The following is an 18,644-nucleotide window of genomic DNA, read 5'->3' on the forward strand; positions in this document are numbered from 1 at the left end:
GCAAGAGAAAAGAAGCAAATAACACGTAAGAATTCCAACACACCTGGCAACAGACTTCTCAGCAAAAACTTTGCAGACCAGGAGGAAGTACTCTTGGTGATATATTAGGAGTACTGAAGGAAAAGATAAAAACTTGCTAACCAATAAGCCTGTACCCAGAAAAGCTATTTGTCAGAATTGAAGGAGACATAAAGACTTTCCTGGACAAATGAAAGACCCAGAAATTCATCACCATCAGACAGTCTTACTAGAAATGTTAGAGTTTTTCAAACAGGAAGAAAAGGACACTATGTGTAACAATAAAACATCTGAAGTTATAAAACTCACTGGTAAAAGCAAATATACAGACATTCACAATATTCTAATATTATAATCATGGTGTGTAAACCACTTACATTATTAGTACAAAGACTGAAAGACGAAACTATGAAAAATAACAATAACTACAATAATATGTTAAGAGATAGAGCTATTGAATGTTTATTGTAAGCCTCATGGTAGCCACAAAGCAAGGATTTCTAATAGTTAAACAGAAAATAAAAGCATAGTACTAGAGAAAATCTCTTAATCACAAAGAAAAACAGTAAGAAAGAACAGAATAAAGAATCCATTTTTTGAAAACTAGAAAACATGTAACAAAATGGCAGTGGTAAGCCCTGACTGAATTACCTGAAATGTAATTGCTTAAATTATCCAATTAAAAGACATAGCGAGGCTGAATAATAAAAATAAATAAGACCCAATTATATGCCACTCACAAGAGGGTCACTTCACCTATAAGAGAACACATAGTCTGAAAGAAAAAGGAGGGAACAAGATATTCCGTGTAAATTAAAACAAAAAAATGGAGCAGCAATAGTCACACTTATATCAGAAAAAAATAAATTTCCAGGAAAATAATTATAACAAAAAAGACAAAGAAGGCAATTATATAATGGTAAAGGAGTCAAATACAGCAAGAGAATATAATAATTATAAATATATATTCAACCAGCATCAGAGCAGTTAAATATGTAAAGCAAGTATTAATAGACTTAAAGAGAACTATACTCTGCAATAAAATAATAGGAGAAACTTCAACACTTTCCACAGTAGACAGATCATCCAGACAGACGATAATCAAAGAAACACCAGACTAGTTGTTTCTAGATGCACTCTAGACCAAATGGACCTAACATACATTTATAGAACATTCTATTCAAGAGTTGTAGGATATACGTTCTTTGCAACAGAACATAGAACAGTCTACAGTATATATCACATACAAAACAAGTATATCACATACATATATCACAATACAAAACAAGTATTAACAAATTTTTAAAAATCAAAATTATGTTAAGTATCTTTTATAACCACAGTGCAATAAAACTATCAATCAATAATAAGAGGAACTTTGGAAACCATACAGAATTACAGAAATTAAACAACATGCTCCTGAACAACCAATGAATCAATGAGGACATTTTTTAAAAGTTTTAAAATTTCATGAGGCAAATGAAAATGAAAACATGACATATGAAAACCTATGAGATACAGCAAGAGGAAAGTTTATAGAAATAAATACCTATGTCAAAAAAGTAGAAAGATATTAACAACCTAGCATTGAACTTCAAAGACCAAAAAAAAACCAGAACAAACTAAATCTCAAATTTACAGAAGGAAATAAATCATAAAGACTAGAACAGAAATAAATAAAATAGAGGCTAAAAACAACACAAAAGCTCAAAAAGAGTTGCTTTTTAGAAAGATAAAACTGACGAACCTTTAGCAAGACTGAGAAAAAAAGAGAAATGACTCAAATAAATAAAATTATAAATGAAAAAGGAGACATTAAAATTGATACCACAGAAATATAAAGGATCATAAGAGACGGTTGTGATAACTATACACAACAAATTGTAAAACCTAGAAAAAAAAATAAGTTCTTAGACACATGCAACCTACCAAAATTGAATTAAGAAGAAATAGAAAACCTGAAAAGACCAATAACAAGCAATGAGATTGAATCAATAATAAAATATCTCCCATCATAGAAAACCCAGGACTGATGGCTTCACTGCCAAATTCTACCAAATATTTAAAGAAGAACTAATTTAATTCTTCTCAAACTATTCCAAAAAAATTGAAAGGGAGCAAATTGTTCCAAACTCATTCTTTGAAGCCAGAATTACCCTAATCCCAAAACCAGAAACAACAAAAAAGAAAACTACAGGCTAATATCCCTGATAAACATAGATGCAATAATCCTCCACAAAATACTAGCAAACCAAATTCAACAGCACATTAAAAAGATCATGCACCATAATCAAGTAAGATTCAGCCCAGGGATGCAATAATGGTTTAATATATTCAAATCAATAAACATGATACATCCCATTAACAGAATCAAGAACACAAATTATATGATCATTTCAATATATACAGAAAAAGCATTTATTAAAATTCAGCACCCTTTATAATGAAAATCCTCAACAAATTAAGTATAGAAAGAAAATACCTCAACACAATAAAGGCCATATATGAAAAACACAGCTAACATCATATTGAATAGGGAAAAGTTGAAAGCTTTTCCCCTAAGATATGGAAATAGACAAGGATGGCCACTGTCCCCACTTCTATTCAACGTTGTACTGGAAGTCCTAGCCTGAGCAATCAGGCAATAGAAAAAAATAAAGAACATTCAAATTGAAAAAGAAGAAGTCAGATTGTCCCTGTTTGCAGATGACATGATCTTCTCTATAGAAAACCCTAGAAACTCTGCCAAAAAGCTGATAGAAATTCAACAAAGTTGCAGGGTATAAAATCAAAATACAAAATTAATAGTATTTTTATAATCTAACAGAAAACTACCTGAAAAAGAAATCAAGAAAGCAATTCCATTTACATAACTCCAAAAAACACATCTAGGAGTAAATTTAACCGAGGAGATAAAATATCTCTGTGGTAAAAACTATAAAACATTGATGAAAGAAATTTAAGAGGACACAAGCAAATGGAAAGATATCCATTATTCATAATTGAAAGAATTAATATTGTTAAAATATCCATATTACCGAAAGCAATCTACAGATTCAATGCAATCCCTATCATAATGTCAACAACCTTCTTCACAAAAATAGAAAAATAATCCTAAAATTTGTATGAAACAACAAAAGACCCTGAAGAGCCAAGGCAATCTTGAACAAAAAGAACAAAGCTAGAAGCACCACACTACCTGACTTCAAAATAGTCTACAAAGCTATAGTAACCAAAACAGCATGGTACTGGCATTAAAACAAACACAACACACAGACTAATGGAACAAAATAGACAACCCAGAAATTAATCTACACATTTACAGCCAACTGATTTTCAACAAAGGTGTCACAAACATGAACTGGGGAAAGGATAGTCTCTTCAATAAATGGTGCTGGGAAAATTGGATATCTACATGCAGAATTAGACTAGATCCCTATCTCTCACTAGGTACCAAAATCACCTCAAAACGGATGAAAGACACAAATATAAGATTCAAAACTATGAAAGTACTAGATGAAAACAGGGGAAATGTTTCATGATAGTGGTCTGGGCAAGGATTTTTTAAACAGAACCTCAAAATCCCAGACAACAAAAGCAAAAATAGACAAATGGATTGCATCAAACTAAAAAGCTTCAGCATAGCAAAAGAAGCAATCAACAGGGGAAGAAACAAGCTACAGAATAGGGTAAAAATATTTGCAAGCTATGTATCTTACAAGAGGTTAATATTCAAAATATATAAGGACTCAATAGCAAAAATGCAAATAAGTTAATTAAAAATGGGCAAAAAACCTGCACAGACTTTTCTCAAAAAATAAGTATACAGATGGCCAACAGGGTGTATGAAAAAGTGCTCCACATCACTAATCATCAGGGAAATACAAATCAAAACCACAGTGAGATATCACCTCACCCTTGTTAGAATGGCTATTAAGAAGTAGACAAAAAATAACAAATGCTAGCAAGGTTGTGAGGAAAGGGAACTCTTATATGCTGCTGGTGGGAATATAAATAGTGCAGCCATCATGGACAGCATTATGGAGCTTCCTCAAAAAATTAAAAATAAAACTACCATATGATCCAACAATCACACCATTGAGTAAATACACAAAGGAAATTAAATCAGTACATCAAAGAGATATCTGGCACTCTCAGGTTTATTGCAGCACTATTCATAGTAACCAAAATATAGAATCAACTTACGTGCCCATCAACAGATGAATAGATTTTTTAAAAAGTGATATGTACTTAATGAAATAGTATTCAGCCATAAAAAAGAATGAAATCCTGTCATTTGCAACAACATGGATGGACCTAGAATACATTATATTAAGTGAAATAAGCCAAGCACATAAAGACAAATACCACATGATCTCACTTACATGTGGAATCTAAAAAAATTGATCTCATAGCAGTACAGAGTAAAACAGTGGTTCCAGAGGCTGGGGAAGTGAGGAGGAGGGGTGATGGGAAGAGATTTGTGAACAGTTGCAAAGGCACAGTTAGATGGAAGGAATAAGTTCTTGTGTTCTATTGCATGGTAGGGTGACTATATTTAACAATAATGTATATTTCAAAATATCTCAAAGATAATATTTTGAATGTTCTCACCACAAATAAATGATAAATGTTTGAGGTGATGTACATGCTAATTACTCTGAATTGGTCATTATATAATGTATACATATATCAAAACATCACACTGCACCCCATAAATATCTATAATTTTTATGTGTCAGTTGAAAACAAAATAAAATTATAAAAAGGAAAGAGGTACAGTTTAGAGGCCATTGTGGTCATCCAGAGTTGGGAAAGCTGCTGCAGCTTCGAATGACCTCAACACTTGTATCTGCCACCTACTAAGATGAAAAGAGCACTGGGATAGTTCTGTGTGAAGACTGGTATGATTTTCAGACCTGTTGTGCACTGGTTCTGGGGCACTGGGGGAGTGATTTTGCCTCTTTGTATCTATCTTGCTTGACCGCTTAATGGAATTCGTATATCCTGGTCTACCTACTTATTATTTTAAATCACACAATCTCATAAATTGAAAAATGTAAAAGGAAGCAACTGGTCCCTAACCCCATGTGAAGCTTGACCCCTTCTCTGTCCTCCTTAGAGTTGCATTCCCAGCACTTTGTGTCCTGGGGGACCAAGAGTCACCACCAAGTATATCTCTGTAAATGGTTCACTAGTTGAACACCTTCAAAAATGGAGAAACACTCTCACTCTCAGGATAGCCATCTCAATGTTGCACACCCTACCCATCAAAAATATCTTCCTCATATTTAAGTAGTATTTGTTTTCCTGAAACTTCTACAAAGTTCTCCTAAATCAGGTCACATAGTACAAGCCTCATGCCAACTCTTCAGTGAACATGTCTCTTCAAGTCTCTTCATCAGGTTAAGTGTTCCTTGTTCCTGCAACTGCTCCTCATGCGACATAGCTTTGCTCCACTCTCCTGGTCTCATCCATTCCAACAAGTGTTCCTCTCTCTTATTTTCCCCTCCATGTGAAGCGCCTAGGAGCATTCTTTTCCACATAGCAAGCAATGACATATATTTGTTGGATTTCTTGGAGTGAATCCCATCTGCCTAGAGTGAAAAGGGATCTCCAAGAAATCAAGGTAAAGTGAAGTGTCAAGGGATGTAGGAATAACACATACAAGGTCAACACAGATAAGGGTTTTGCAAGCAGTGTGGAACAACAGAGCAAGCCAACAGGCCTGTGTACTGCTGTCCCAAGGCACAGTAGACTCTTGGGTTTCTTGGTAAAACTCATGGGTTGCATTGGTGATTTCTCTGATTGTTAAATATAGGGTTTCAATTAAACACTGTCACCTATTGAAGGCTCTGAGCTTGAGGCTGTCAGAGCACTTGTCAGAATGGGCTTAAAGGTACAGGGGCTCCAGAATAACAATTCCTTGATAAATTGAACAGGATGGAAAGAGAAATGAAATACAAATAACTTTACCACCATAGGATTCATTATGATTTGATGCCCTAACTGCTCACCACATAAAATCATCACAAGTCACATGCAAATCATCTTGTAATATCTTGGGAAGCCCTGGACTTGGAAGTATCCTATCAGATCAGAGATATAACAGTGGAACTCTCGGCTGGTTATGTTTCTCTTCATTGTTTGGGAGATAAGAGAGGGGAATAGCAATCTAAAAAGTTCAAAGATACATTTCTCACCTCATAATTGATTATCGTATTTGCCTTTTTTTATCTTTTTATTTCAACCAAATTATCTTCCTTGGGTGAGTGGGGGAAAGAATTGTGTCTGCACCCAATGGTGGCATTCCCCACAATGGCTGGACTATGACTATTCTGATTCTATTTCCAATGTATTCTTCCTTCCTTTCCTTCTAGTCCACTATTTTGGCGGCCTTTGCCAGCCAGGAGAGCAATAATAAGGCAGTCTGACAACATGTCTAAACCGATCAAATGTTTGCATCATGTGTATAAATGCATTTGCATTCATACATGTTTGCACAAAATATTTGCTGTGTATGTAATTGCTTATGCATATTTGTGATTTTTGTGGGCAAGTGTTGACATATCTGTGTCTTTGTCATCATGTGTCTTGCTGTTATATATGTGTAAAAGGGAGTGTGAATACGTGCATGTGGGCTTTATCACCCCTGAAAGACAGCAACCCCACAGGTCCATGTCCGTAATAAGGAACAAAATATGGAGTCTCTCTAACGTTTGAATTCTCACATCTTGCTGACAGATGAGAAGGGTGCAATAGGGCCTAACTGCTCTGCTGCCAAGCCCCAGACCAGTGCTCAGTCCCTCCCCAGAGCCTTCCACAGTTGACGTCCATGCTGCTGATGCCTCTTCCCTTTGGCCTGCAGGTCCCTGTCTGGTCGCATCGTTGGTGGCGTCTGGTGGTTCTTCACCTTAATCATCATCTCCTCATATACAGCCAATCTGGCCGCCTTCCTGACCGTGGAGAGGATGGTGTCTCCCATTGAGAGTGCAGAGGACCTAGCGAAGCAGACAGAAATTGCCTATGGGACGCTGGAAGCAGGATCTACTAAGGAGTTCTTCAGGGTAGGGACATCCTTTGTCCCAAGGCACTTTCACAAAAGGGAACCACAACTGTCATTAAAATGTCCTTCTCATTATATAGCCTGAGATAACAGGCAGCCAGAGCAAGGGCTTAACTGACTGTAAGTCAGGGAAACTCAGGACATTTCTAAGCTTTCTACCACCCCCCTGAGAAATCTACATTTCTACATTTGTAGAAGCTTCAAAGCTCCTGCATTGATTTAGATCCCTTGCCTATATCAGTCAGTGCTAATGCTCTGAGGGCTGCAAAAGACATCAAATACAATTTCCTCTCTGTTCTCATGGAAACCTTATACTCTAGTTAGTAATCAATTAGGAACAGCTTACGGACAACAGCTGGACCTGATGCTCTTTGTGTCCCCTCCTATCTCATAGAAGGAGCTCAGTGAATGTTTGTTGACTTGATGAATAAGAGGATAGTATATGGGAAAAAAATAACTGGAAAAAGTGATCTATTAAATGGTGCCAGGAGAGAGAGAAAAAGTGAAGTGGGAGTGGAGGTAGTGAGATGTGTTTTGGCAGGAGACAGTGAGCGGAAGCAAAGGAGCAGAGAGCTTAGGAGCACAACCTTCAAGCTCAGCAGATGGAGGCCCAGAACCCGGCTCCATCCCTTACTTGTTCTGTGCACTTAGCCTCTGTGACACCATTTCCATTCATCCATATAATGAGGAGAACAATGTCTATATCAGAGCTTAACAAGACTAAAAAAGATAGGGTATCTAAAATTAGAGGCAAAACAAGGAACAATCAATGGAGGTTCCATATACCATTAGGACTTCAAGGAAATGCAAACATTTGGGAGTCATTCTGAAGAATGGGTAGAGACTGAAGCCATACAGGGTAGACGTGTAAACATTTATAGATATCACAAAACCAGGCCAGACCTGAGTAGGCTAAGTACATCCTAGACAAAAGGAACAACTTGGACAGATGCCCAGAAGCAGGAAAACCTGTGGTTTCCCTGGCCTTTAGGGATGTTTATCCCAGGAGTTGAAGAAACAGTACATGGAACTACCATATATGGATCAAATAAGAATAATAAGAAACATTTGCTACCGCCTACATATGAACCAGGTCCTGTGCTAAGCACACCCTACACGAATTATCTCATTTAATCCTCTCATTAAAGATGAGTTAGAGATTGTCCCTATTTTATAGCTCAGAGTTAGGATAGGTCCCCATTTTATAGATCAGAAAATTAAAAGTAATCACCTAAGATCACACAGCTAATTAGTAGCAGAAGGAGCAGAGAGAGCAGGCTGCCATATTGCCTCAGGCAAAAGAGAAGGGATCCTGTACAGACTCACCTAGTTATCTCACTACAACTTCTCGGAGCAAACTCCAGGTCCCGAATAAACCACTGTGGGAGGTGCTGCAGGTTCTTGACCATGGGCTTTGTATTCTGTATGACAGACAGGAAAGGGAACAAAGCCTTAAGCATCATTGATCCTAACTCCAAGGCTAAAATCATCAATTTTCAATGTATCAGAGCAAGAAGGTGCCTTAGAGGTCACCTAGTCAGAGCCTGTCATTTTAGAGAGAGGCATTACTTGCTTAAGCTCACCTAGCCAGTTAATAAAAAAGCCACTTACAATCTCATTACAATTCCCTGACGTTTTTAGCCTGCAACAAAAGTGTGAAGAAGGTGCCTGTTTCTACTTGTCCATAAAGCCTGTCCTATGCCCCAACCCCTGCTAATGCAGTTAGGGAACCATCTAATTCACTTAACAATGCTCTCATCCTTATAGTATAGACAACATGCACCAGTCCTCAAAGTACTTTTGCATCTATGGTTTCATTTTTGTTTCACCTGTGACCTCAGGCAGAAGAGGTATTTGTGGCAGCCACTTTGCGGATAAGAAATTAAAACTTGGGAAATTATTTTGATGCAAGTGTCAGGGGTGGGTACCAAATCTGAGTTTTCTTGTTCCAATCCAAGTATTCCTGTCACTGAACCACATGGTCTTAATGTGGTGCTGTCATTAAACTGACAAACATTATTAAAAAGATCACTCAGGATGACAGCTGGGCTTGTGGACACATCTAGTCTAACTGTACCATTTTATAGTTGAGAAAACTGAGGCCCAGAGAAGAAAATGGTCATACCCTACCTAAAGAGAGGCACAGCTGGGATTTAAAATTTCAAAAGTCCTTGTTAATCGCTACGTCAATTGACATATTACTGCCTCTTGTCCACAGCACAAAGTTAAGAACCTGGAACCAGGACAGTGCATATTCTACAAGTTCTGTGCCCAGGCCTACTACATTGGTGACAAATTGGTTGTAGTCCATGTACTTACTTTGACAGGTCAGTAGTGGTTGCCTAGAGATTTTGAGGTCACATCTGGGCTTGTGTGAAAGGATTCTTTGATTGACATCAATCTCTCTCATGTATACAGGAAGGGAAACTGGTACCAAGAAAGCCAGGTATGAGGCATTCCTATCCTAAAGTAAAACCTGAAAAAAAGGCATAATTATTAGTAGTCGTTGCACTACTTATAGAATGCCTTCTTGTGCCAGGCACTGGATTATGCCTGTGTTCTCACATAATCTCCATGGCAATACTGTGAAGTGCACAGTATTATTACCATTTTCAGAAGAAGAACACTGAGGCTCAGAAAGGTTATGCTACTTACCCAACGTCTTTCAGCTAATAAGATATAAAGCCTAAAATGAGGGAGGCAGCTGGTTGCAGTGGAAAGGCACAATGTGTGCAATCAGGAGATCAGGAACTCTTGGCTCTGCCACTAACAAACTGCATGACATTGGACAGTTTATTGCCACATCATGGGCCTCAGTTTCTTTACCTGTAAAAGGAGAGTGCTGCCAAGATATGTCCCATGCATAAGCCTTTCCACCTCTGTGACTCTGACCTTGGATAATTATCCCACCAGGAGTTTGGTGGGTGGGGAGATAAGGTTACATACCACCCCCACAAGGCAGAAGGAGGGAATAGTGAGACAAGAATTCTTCTACTCCAGTCTCTGAAAAAGCTGGCTTCTTGTCCCCATGACAGCCCAGAGCTTCTTGGCAGCCCCATCCCAGAGATGCTTAATCCTCCATCGACAGTTTAATTAAGATATATGAAGGGTCATGGGAGCTGCGGATGATAGGAGAGATCCTAGAACAAATACCCTGAGTACGCTTCCAATCTTCCCTGCCACTCATGCTACCTTCACAATCCTGGAGATTAGATTTTCCTGATAGTTCATCTCAAGTGTCTGTGTGCACAGCCTTAACATTTGGGGCACTGGGGTGAGGCTGAGAGGACATATTAATTTTCTGCATACTGTTGCCCAGAAGGCTCCTCAGCTCTGCCTGTCAACAGCCCAGTTCCCTGCTGTGTCCATCCTGTCAGGTCAAATTGCATCTTGCAATTGCCCTGCTGTGTGTTTTGTTGATTTGTGCCTGGAAGATTATCTGCAAATCTGGTCACAACTGAATTTATACATTTTCCTGTTCCCTGTGAGAGAATATTAAATACATTGGCAGACCTTATGATTAGTTCTGGGTATTTCCTCCCCTAACCTTGGACTCCTCCCTCCATTTTCCCCCTTCTTTCTTCTTCTTTCTCACATTGACATTGTTGCTTGAATGATGTATCTTCAGGTAAAGAATCAGATACTTCAAGCTAGCCCGGGACTTAAAGATTATAATGCCCAAACTCCCTATGGAATGGATGGGGAAACTAAGGCCCAAAGAGAAGGGACTCTCCATAAACAAAACCATGAGTGAGAAGTAGAACTAAGACTGATATCCAGGGCTCCTCACAGCCAGTCCAGTGTCCTTTCCAAATTGTAAACCAGACTGTAAAACGAGTGATATAGTTTATCTAATTATAGGCTATTAAAACTGAAGTTTTAATAGCAACTATTTCCTTTACTTTTCCCTCAAGATCTATGATTTTCCTGGGCCCTGAATGTCTTTATTGATCAGCTGGCTCAAATGACAATTGTAGATCAATATCTTACCAACACTTGACGTGCACTAATATCAAGGAAATAAACCTGATACTTGTGTACAGAAAAAAGTGATATGCTGCATGTATAATGATAATTTTATATTAAATAAATCTGAAATCTATATTAACAACTGAATTATATAGAATATATGACTCTAGCAACAACTATTTTTAAAAAGTAGTCTGTTACATGTATTTAACACTTGTCCATTTAGAAAACATTTGTAATAGCCAGACTTTAGTATATCTAAAATACATCTACCCTTTGGGAGAAGGTCACCATTTAGAAACATTATGCTAGATGAGAAGTTTGATCATGGTCCTGGATCATGGGCCCTGACTAAGGGCCTACCATATGCAAGGTACTCAATTATACCCTGTGAAGGACCCACAGGAGGGAAGACATTCCCTCAGGTAGCTTCCACATACCTGAGACCTACATACAAGGAGAGATGACTTGCAATCCTAGCAGTCTAGCCTGGCCATCCAGTGAGTGCCCCAGGCACTATGTCTCATAGGAGTATCAGCCCTCACAATACTGTTTCTCAAAGTGAGGACCATACAGGCCATACAGATCAGAATCACCTGTTGGGGACAATTCCTAAAAAAGATGTATTCTAGGTCCCACCTCAGAATTGCTGAATCAGAATCTCTAGATTTAGAGCTAAGGAATATGCATTTTTACAATCAATGTACTTGATAATGGTGCCTACTAGAGTCTAAAAACCATTGCCTTTGGAACTGAGGTGGACTCCAAATACATAGGATTTATTCTGTTCTATGAAACAAGGATTTGGTTAGACAGAACCAGCATCTCAAGTGGAATAAACAGTCCAAGCAAAGTCCCTAAGGGGAGAAGGCCCAAGGTGAGTTTAGGGGGAAATACGGAAGGCAGGTGGGCCATATTTGGAAGGTTTTTAAATGTAAGTAGATGACAATATTTGGTCCCAAGTTATCAGCTTTATTAGACACCAATATATTTGATTGGTGCAAAAGTAATTGAGGTTTTTTGCCATCAAAAGTAATGGAAAAAACCTCAATTACTTTTGCATCAACCTAATACATTCTGAGGACAGGTCTACCCATGATCCAGAAATTCTTCCGTGTTTTCTTCCCAATAATGAAATCAGATTCCACTGATATTCAGCTTTCTATTTCTTCTGGTTAGTATAAATATGGCCTTATTAAACAATAGATAGGTCCTTTAATGTATTTAAAAGTCAGGCAGGGCCCCAGTTTCTTAATTCTCCCCTTGTTTAGGAGGAATATAATTACTCAGAAGTAATTAAAAGATTCTGAGCTATTCTGTTCATTCTGAATTTGCAAGATATTTGTACTTTGGAACCTACTGGTACTAATTAGAGCCTCTTATTTTGCAATCACTCATAATTTGTTTCTTCCTGAGCTAATCTCGCTCATGAATGTGTGATCAAGCTACACACAGCTCTTCATTAATGTGTGCGCTGACCCCAATTCCAAGCACACTTAATTCCAGCTTTGTTTCTGTCCCTACCAGAGGTCTAAAATTGCTGTGTTTGAGAAGATGTGGACATACATGAAGTCAGCAGAGCCATCAGTTTTTGTGCGGACCACAGAGGAGGGAATGATTCGAGTGAGGAAATCCAAAGGCAAATATGCCTACCTCCTGGAGTCCACCATGAATGAGTACATTGAGCAGCGGAAACCATGTGACACCATGAAGGTGGGAGGTAACTTGGATTCCAAAGGCTATGGCATTGCGACACCCAAGGGGTCTGCCCTGAGGTAAGTAGCCAAGATTTGCTTCCTTGGTACTCCCTCTCCCCTCCCTATCTCAGGAATGAAGCTTCTGTGTCTGCTACAAGCCTCCAATGCCACAATGCAAGCTGTCGAGGGGGCTCTTCTTCAACACCTATGGGCCTGAAAGATTCCAGCCACCCAAGATCTTCAGCCCTGAGGTTGGAAACTGACCTGGGGGCCTCAGCTTGCTGTGACTGTCACTGCCCATGTGTTCTTCCCCATGCCTCACCTTCCTCCTCCAAGTGTGTGAAACATCAATGAACCTTGTGCTTTTGTCGTGTGATCTGTAACACCCCATCCTTTACCAGACACCCCTGCATCCAATAACGCTATGAACAGAGTTCTCCAGCAACCTGAATTCTTTGACAGAAGGTGGTTTATAATGTTTGTCTCAAAAGAAACATAAACACGTTGTCCAAATGAAAAATCAAATCTTTCGAGTCCTGAGACTCTGGCTGTGGAAATCGAAATAGCATCTAATGAATAGCACCAAATTAATTGTAGCACCTATTCTTACCTAGAGCCTGATTTATTTAGCAAGATATAGACAGTTTGGTAAAGAAGCACAGTGGACTTTATTTTCACAAAAAGAAATCCTGATATTCCTTCTCAACAGCTGAGGAAGAGTCCTGTAGACATGGAGTCACAATACCTAGATTTAATTCTGACTGTCTTACAAAAGGTAAAACATATCATCTTCCAGCCCTCAGTTTCCTCATCTGTAGAGGGAGAATAATTGGCCCAGCCCTTCCTAGGTCTGACGTGGTTGTGAGTTCTAATGGTATAATTTACGTCGAAGGTCACTGAAAACAGTACACTGTGAAGTCACCTATGAGACATTATGTCAATTACAGAAGGATTAAATCATTTAGGGGAAGAGTTGCATTTCAGGAAGGGTAAGAAAGATTAATAAAGTTTGCAAAATGATGGAGAAGGATTCCTAACCCATCTGGATATGACATCCGGGTCCACCTCTGCCTCCACTTTATTCATTTATCTTAATAATACTAAGCCCCAACATTGTTCTGGGGACTGGGCTAGTAGCTGGAGCTACAATTTTGAACAAGATGGACATAGTCCCTGTCCCCACGCCACTACATTCTTGCAGGAAAGACAGACATTAAAGAAATAATTAATGTTTAATGACAATTCTAATAGATACTAGGACAGTCTATAAAAGGGGACCTAGAGGACATCTACTTCCTGCAATGCAGCGGAACAAAATTCTCACTATGAAACAATGAGATATGCTGGATAAGATATAACAAATAGCTTTTTAAATGCAAGTTAAGAAGTTCCTAGGATCAAAAAGAAAAAACAAATCAAAACTAGAACTAAAAACATAAGCTTATTATTCTGGGACTACGCTAAGCAAGGCAAAGTTATAAATTATGTGACAATCTACATGAGCAACAATTAACAGTGCAACTAAAAACATAAAAGTAATCTAAAACATCGGGGGGGGGGGGAATCAAAGGACATCCCCCAGAATAACACACAGAAAGATGAAAAGAAAATGTAACAAAGAGTTTAAGAGACATGAAAAAGAAAAAAATTGAGTCTGCTGTGAGTTCCAGACAGAGACAAGAGAGAATGAAGTGGAGGCAATATTTTAAAGAAATTTTCTAGAATTTATGGAAAGCATAAATCCTCAGATTTGAAAATCAGTCTTAAGCATAATAAATAGATAAAAATCAGCAGCTGATTCAACTGAAAGCAGAACAATAAAGACAAAGAGAAGATCTCAAAACACCCAGATATAAAAAGGTTCAATTTGATCTGCAGGATGAGTGGGGCATGGCTGGGAAGACAGGTCCAAGGATGTGTTTTTCAAGCTGCAGTTTGACAGATTAATAGGAGTCAACTAAGTGAAGTGAGGAGAAGGGAAGAAAAGAGTAGTTGAGGCAGAATAAACAGCATGTGCAAAGATTATAAGGCAAGAAATCATTGCACAGTCGATTAACCAAAAGCCACTAAGTGTTCTTGGAACACAGGTAATAATACAGAGGAGAAATGTTTAAGCTGAGATTGGAGGGTGAGGTGGGGAATAATTTTATAAAGAACTTTTGTCTTTATTCGAAGAGGAATGAAAATACTTTGAAGAACTTTAAGTAATTATCGGAAAATTGAGAGAATAAAGATACCTGGAGAAGTGTAGACATAATTGAATATGAACTAATGAAGACAAATCAAACTGCCTGGTATTTATCAGTCACGTGTTTTTGCCCAGTTGAATCTAAAAGACTCTTTACAAGTTTGAGCAAAGTTCAAAGGGGATTCAGATGATAGTGTTTGGCAAGGAAGAGGCTTTTATCTCAGAAACTTATTGATCATCAACCTAGAAAGACTCAAAGTAGAGAATGAGTTTTTATAGTTCCAGGAACATCAGTGATACAGCAATATTACAATTTACTGAAGGTTTCGTGAGTCAAGGACGTCCACATAAATACATGGATGTGAAGTTAAGAAAACAAAGCACAGACACATAACATAATTTGTCCAATCAATAGAGTACCTCTGTCATCCCATCCCACACACAGTTTCTTGGAACAAGGTAACAACTCAGGAAATACTGTATATTTCCTGATACTGGAAATACTGGAGTGACATGAACCTAAAACTCAGGCCATTTGGCACTCATATGACTTTCCACTGTAATAAAAACCATCATTGAGTCAGTGCCTATTAAGTGCCACTCACCGTGGTAAATGCATTATCTCTTATAACCCTTGCAACATGACTATGAAGTACCATTATTTCCATTTTACAGATGAGGAAACAGAGTAAGAGTTAAGTTGCCTGATCAGGTTGACACAGCTAATAAGGTAGAAGCCAGATTTCAAGCCCTGGCAGTCTGACTTCAGAGCCTATGGCTGTAACTCACTCTAATGCTGCACTGGGCTTTATGAATGACAGCACCATTAAAGGCAGGGGACTGGACTTGGGCCAGGTTCTTTGCACCTATTCACATGGGCCAAATAACCACCAACTTGGGAATTAAAACCAGACCTCTGAAGTCCAGAGCAACCACTCACCACTCTGAAGGCAAAAGGTGATAATGGACACCGACTTTAACACACCCAGCACCATTCCTTTGAGGAGTAACCCTGCTTTTATGGATTTGCTTGCTGGAAGACACTTTCTGGAACAAACGATGAAAATAATTCTGCTTCATAGTAAAGAAAAAACTAATTCTTCTGCACACATCTCTGTAAACATATAAGAAGCCATTTATTGATTTCAAAAAAGAGAGCAAGAGAAAAGGAGAGAGAAAAGAAAAAGCAACATGTTTCAAATACAGATCACTGACGACTGAACTGCAAGTCAAGAACACCCAACTGATGATCATATGCTCCTGTCTTCCCATAGTGCTCCTTTCTCTCCAGTGCAACCCTGATGGTAGTCATGGGGCCATCATAATTCCTGATTCAAAAACAGAAGAGTAACGCTCATCCTAAAAGGGCCTCAGGTGTCTGGCCTAGGAAAGTTCCTCTACCCTTAATGGGATTCTGCTTCTCATCTGTGCATTAAAAGGGAACACTGCTAGCAACCAATAATATAGAGGTTCCACAAAACACACCATTGAAGAATGGTTGCAGAAAATATGAGTAACCACGCCTCTCCTACACCCCAACCCCCCCTCCCCCTGGCCCCACACACACACACTCCAGCCAAGTTTCCATTATAACTTTTTTTCACACCCCATATGATGCCATTTGACCCAAGACATGGTCAAACTCCAAAGAGTTATGGCAAACCAAATACCACAAACACATTGCCTGCTCCAGCAATCCTAGATCCACTGACTTGATCCCAGGAAACCATTCTGCACGACAGAGGTGGACAGTAAGGAGAAGAATAAAGACATTTATGCTTCCTTTGGACCCATTGAAGAGGGGCTGATATATGCTTAAAGATAACCTGGCAGAAGAAATCCAATTTTGTTCAAATTATTTTGAATCATAAAAAATACTTTTTTAAAGGACTGTTTAACTACTCACAAGGCTGCAAACTCTTTGGAAGTGTTTACACTACAAAAAAGTGCTTGAGTTTGTTCCAGGTATTATTATAAACTTCTCTTCAGCCCAATCAAAGGTAGGGTTTTTGCAGCTTTCACAGGCAGATGTCCTCCAGGCTTACTGCCTGTACTTGTATCAAGAGAGGACCTTCCTGGCTGTCCTCCTCCACTACTTGCTCTCCATAAAGCCAGACTTCACTGTGCCTGTGGGGCATTCACTCTCTTACAGCCTGCCTAGAACAAGCTCCAGATTTCTCCAAGACAGATCACCCAGTTATGCTTCAGAAGATCAGAGAACTGACATCTAAGGCCCAAATGTTCCTCCAAAACTTGCCAAGTCTACTTGGCAGAAGCCAGGCCATGGTCCCCATAGAGTGTTAAAAAGCTGTGTTAGTGACAGAATGGGGCTTTTGTTTGTTTGTTTGTTTCTTCTGCTCTGGAAACAAATACTCTGATGAAGCAAGGTGGTTCAATCCTTGATTTTCCATTTGGACAGGTGGTGTTTCTTTGAAACAGATGCTGTTTGTTGGCTGTCACTGCATGTTTTAGGGTGGGAGAGGGGCTGTTATGTTTCACAAGCCCTCAGGTTGTAGATAAAGACCTATGCAGCCAATGTCACTCACTAGGGAAAGGCAATTGGTAAATCCACTAATTACGATCTATTGGCCCTTTTGGTGCCAACTTAATGTATCTTGCTAGCCTAAACTGAAATGTCTTCTTTGTTATGATGAATACTTCCTTTGATGTGTTCAAATTTCCTAAGTAAGGGGGCATAGCCCATGTTTTATCAACCCAAGAAAGAATCCACACCAGATTGGCCTCAGTTAAAATGTCACCTGATGATTCTCTTTCACAAACTACCTGCCAGGAGTTTAACGGATCTGCTAAGAGTTAGACCCTAATCAGGACATTGGTCAAAGTCTGGTCTTTAACTGTGACTGTGGTTACATGGAGCCTTCTTTGGTCTCTGTGATCATGACATGTTTGTCTTCTGTCATGTTTCTTGTTTATGCCAGATGTACGGGCCAAGGGGGCAGGAGTGCAGTACAGCTTCACCATGCAGCTTACCGGGTAACTGGCACCCAGGAAGGTCCGAGACCCACTCTCTGTGCTTTCCATTTAGCTTCACCGATTGGTTTCCAAATACCTTCTCACACAAAGCACTGTGCATAATGCTGCAGGGAATGGCAGTGAGAGATGCAATCCCAGTGCTTAAATAATGCATCATCAAGTACAGCTCATGAGCAGAATTATGTAGATACCTATTATCCTACCAATGCCATAAGAGAGCCAGAAACACTCAAAAAAAAAAAAAAAAAAGGAGGAGAGTCAACGTTTGAATGGGAGGATTTGCAATGGTGGAAGGATTGCGGATTCTTCCACCATTGGAAGAATTGTGGAAGAATGGTGGAAGAATTGTGATAGATGGGAAGTGGGGAGAGGATGCTTCATATTAGGGGCTGAAGGGGAAAAGAGAGCAAATGCAGAAATGGAAAAAAAAAAAAAACATGGGGCTTGTTTTCAGGAACAACAAGGGGTCCCCTTTAACCAGAGAATTCATTAATAGGTAGGAGTGATTGGCTACAGTCATATTGTGAAGAATTTCAAATGTCTCTGCATGTTTTACTATGTCAGTAGGAGCCATTGAAGGTCATTGACAGGGAGGGACATGATCGGACAGGCTCCTGGAGATTACCCTGGCAGTGGTTTGCAATGCGCATCAGAGAGAGGAGGATCACAGGCAAGGAAGTCATTTAGAAACCTGTTGTGGTCATCTTGGTAG

General features: G+C 39.0%; 1 protein-coding gene and 1 long non-coding RNA gene across 10 annotated transcripts in view; one reads left to right on the forward strand and one right to left on the reverse strand.

The window, feature by feature from the left end:
• The window catches only part of GRIA1 (glutamate ionotropic receptor AMPA type subunit 1), a 375,656-nt gene that overhangs the window by 272,700 nt on the left and 84,312 nt on the right, over positions 1–18,644 (forward strand). For all 9 annotated transcript variants that reach the window (XM_054556113.2, XM_054556112.2, XM_024247249.3 and 6 more), the window contains exons 12-13: positions 6,887–7,085; positions 12,581–12,828. In XM_054556113.2, coding sequence (XP_054412088.2) covers positions 6,887–7,085; positions 12,581–12,828 — 447 coding nt within the window. The remainder of the gene's footprint in view (positions 1–6,886; positions 7,086–12,580; positions 12,829–18,644) is intronic.
• LOC112133366 (uncharacterized) overlaps positions 8,409–18,644 on the reverse strand; it is a 135,779-nt gene continuing 125,543 nt past the window's right edge. The window contains exons 5-6 of the long non-coding RNA XR_010140059.1: positions 9,404–9,560; positions 8,409–8,505 (exon numbers count right to left, since the gene is read on the reverse strand). This is a non-coding gene — a long non-coding RNA (uncharacterized LOC112133366). The remainder of the gene's footprint in view (positions 8,506–9,403; positions 9,561–18,644) is intronic.

Source organism: Pongo abelii, chromosome 4 (genome assembly GCF_028885655.2).
Source record: "Pongo abelii isolate AG06213 chromosome 4, NHGRI_mPonAbe1-v2.0_pri, whole genome shotgun sequence".
NCBI classification, from domain to species: Eukaryota; Metazoa; Chordata; class Mammalia; order Primates; family Hominidae; genus Pongo; species Pongo abelii.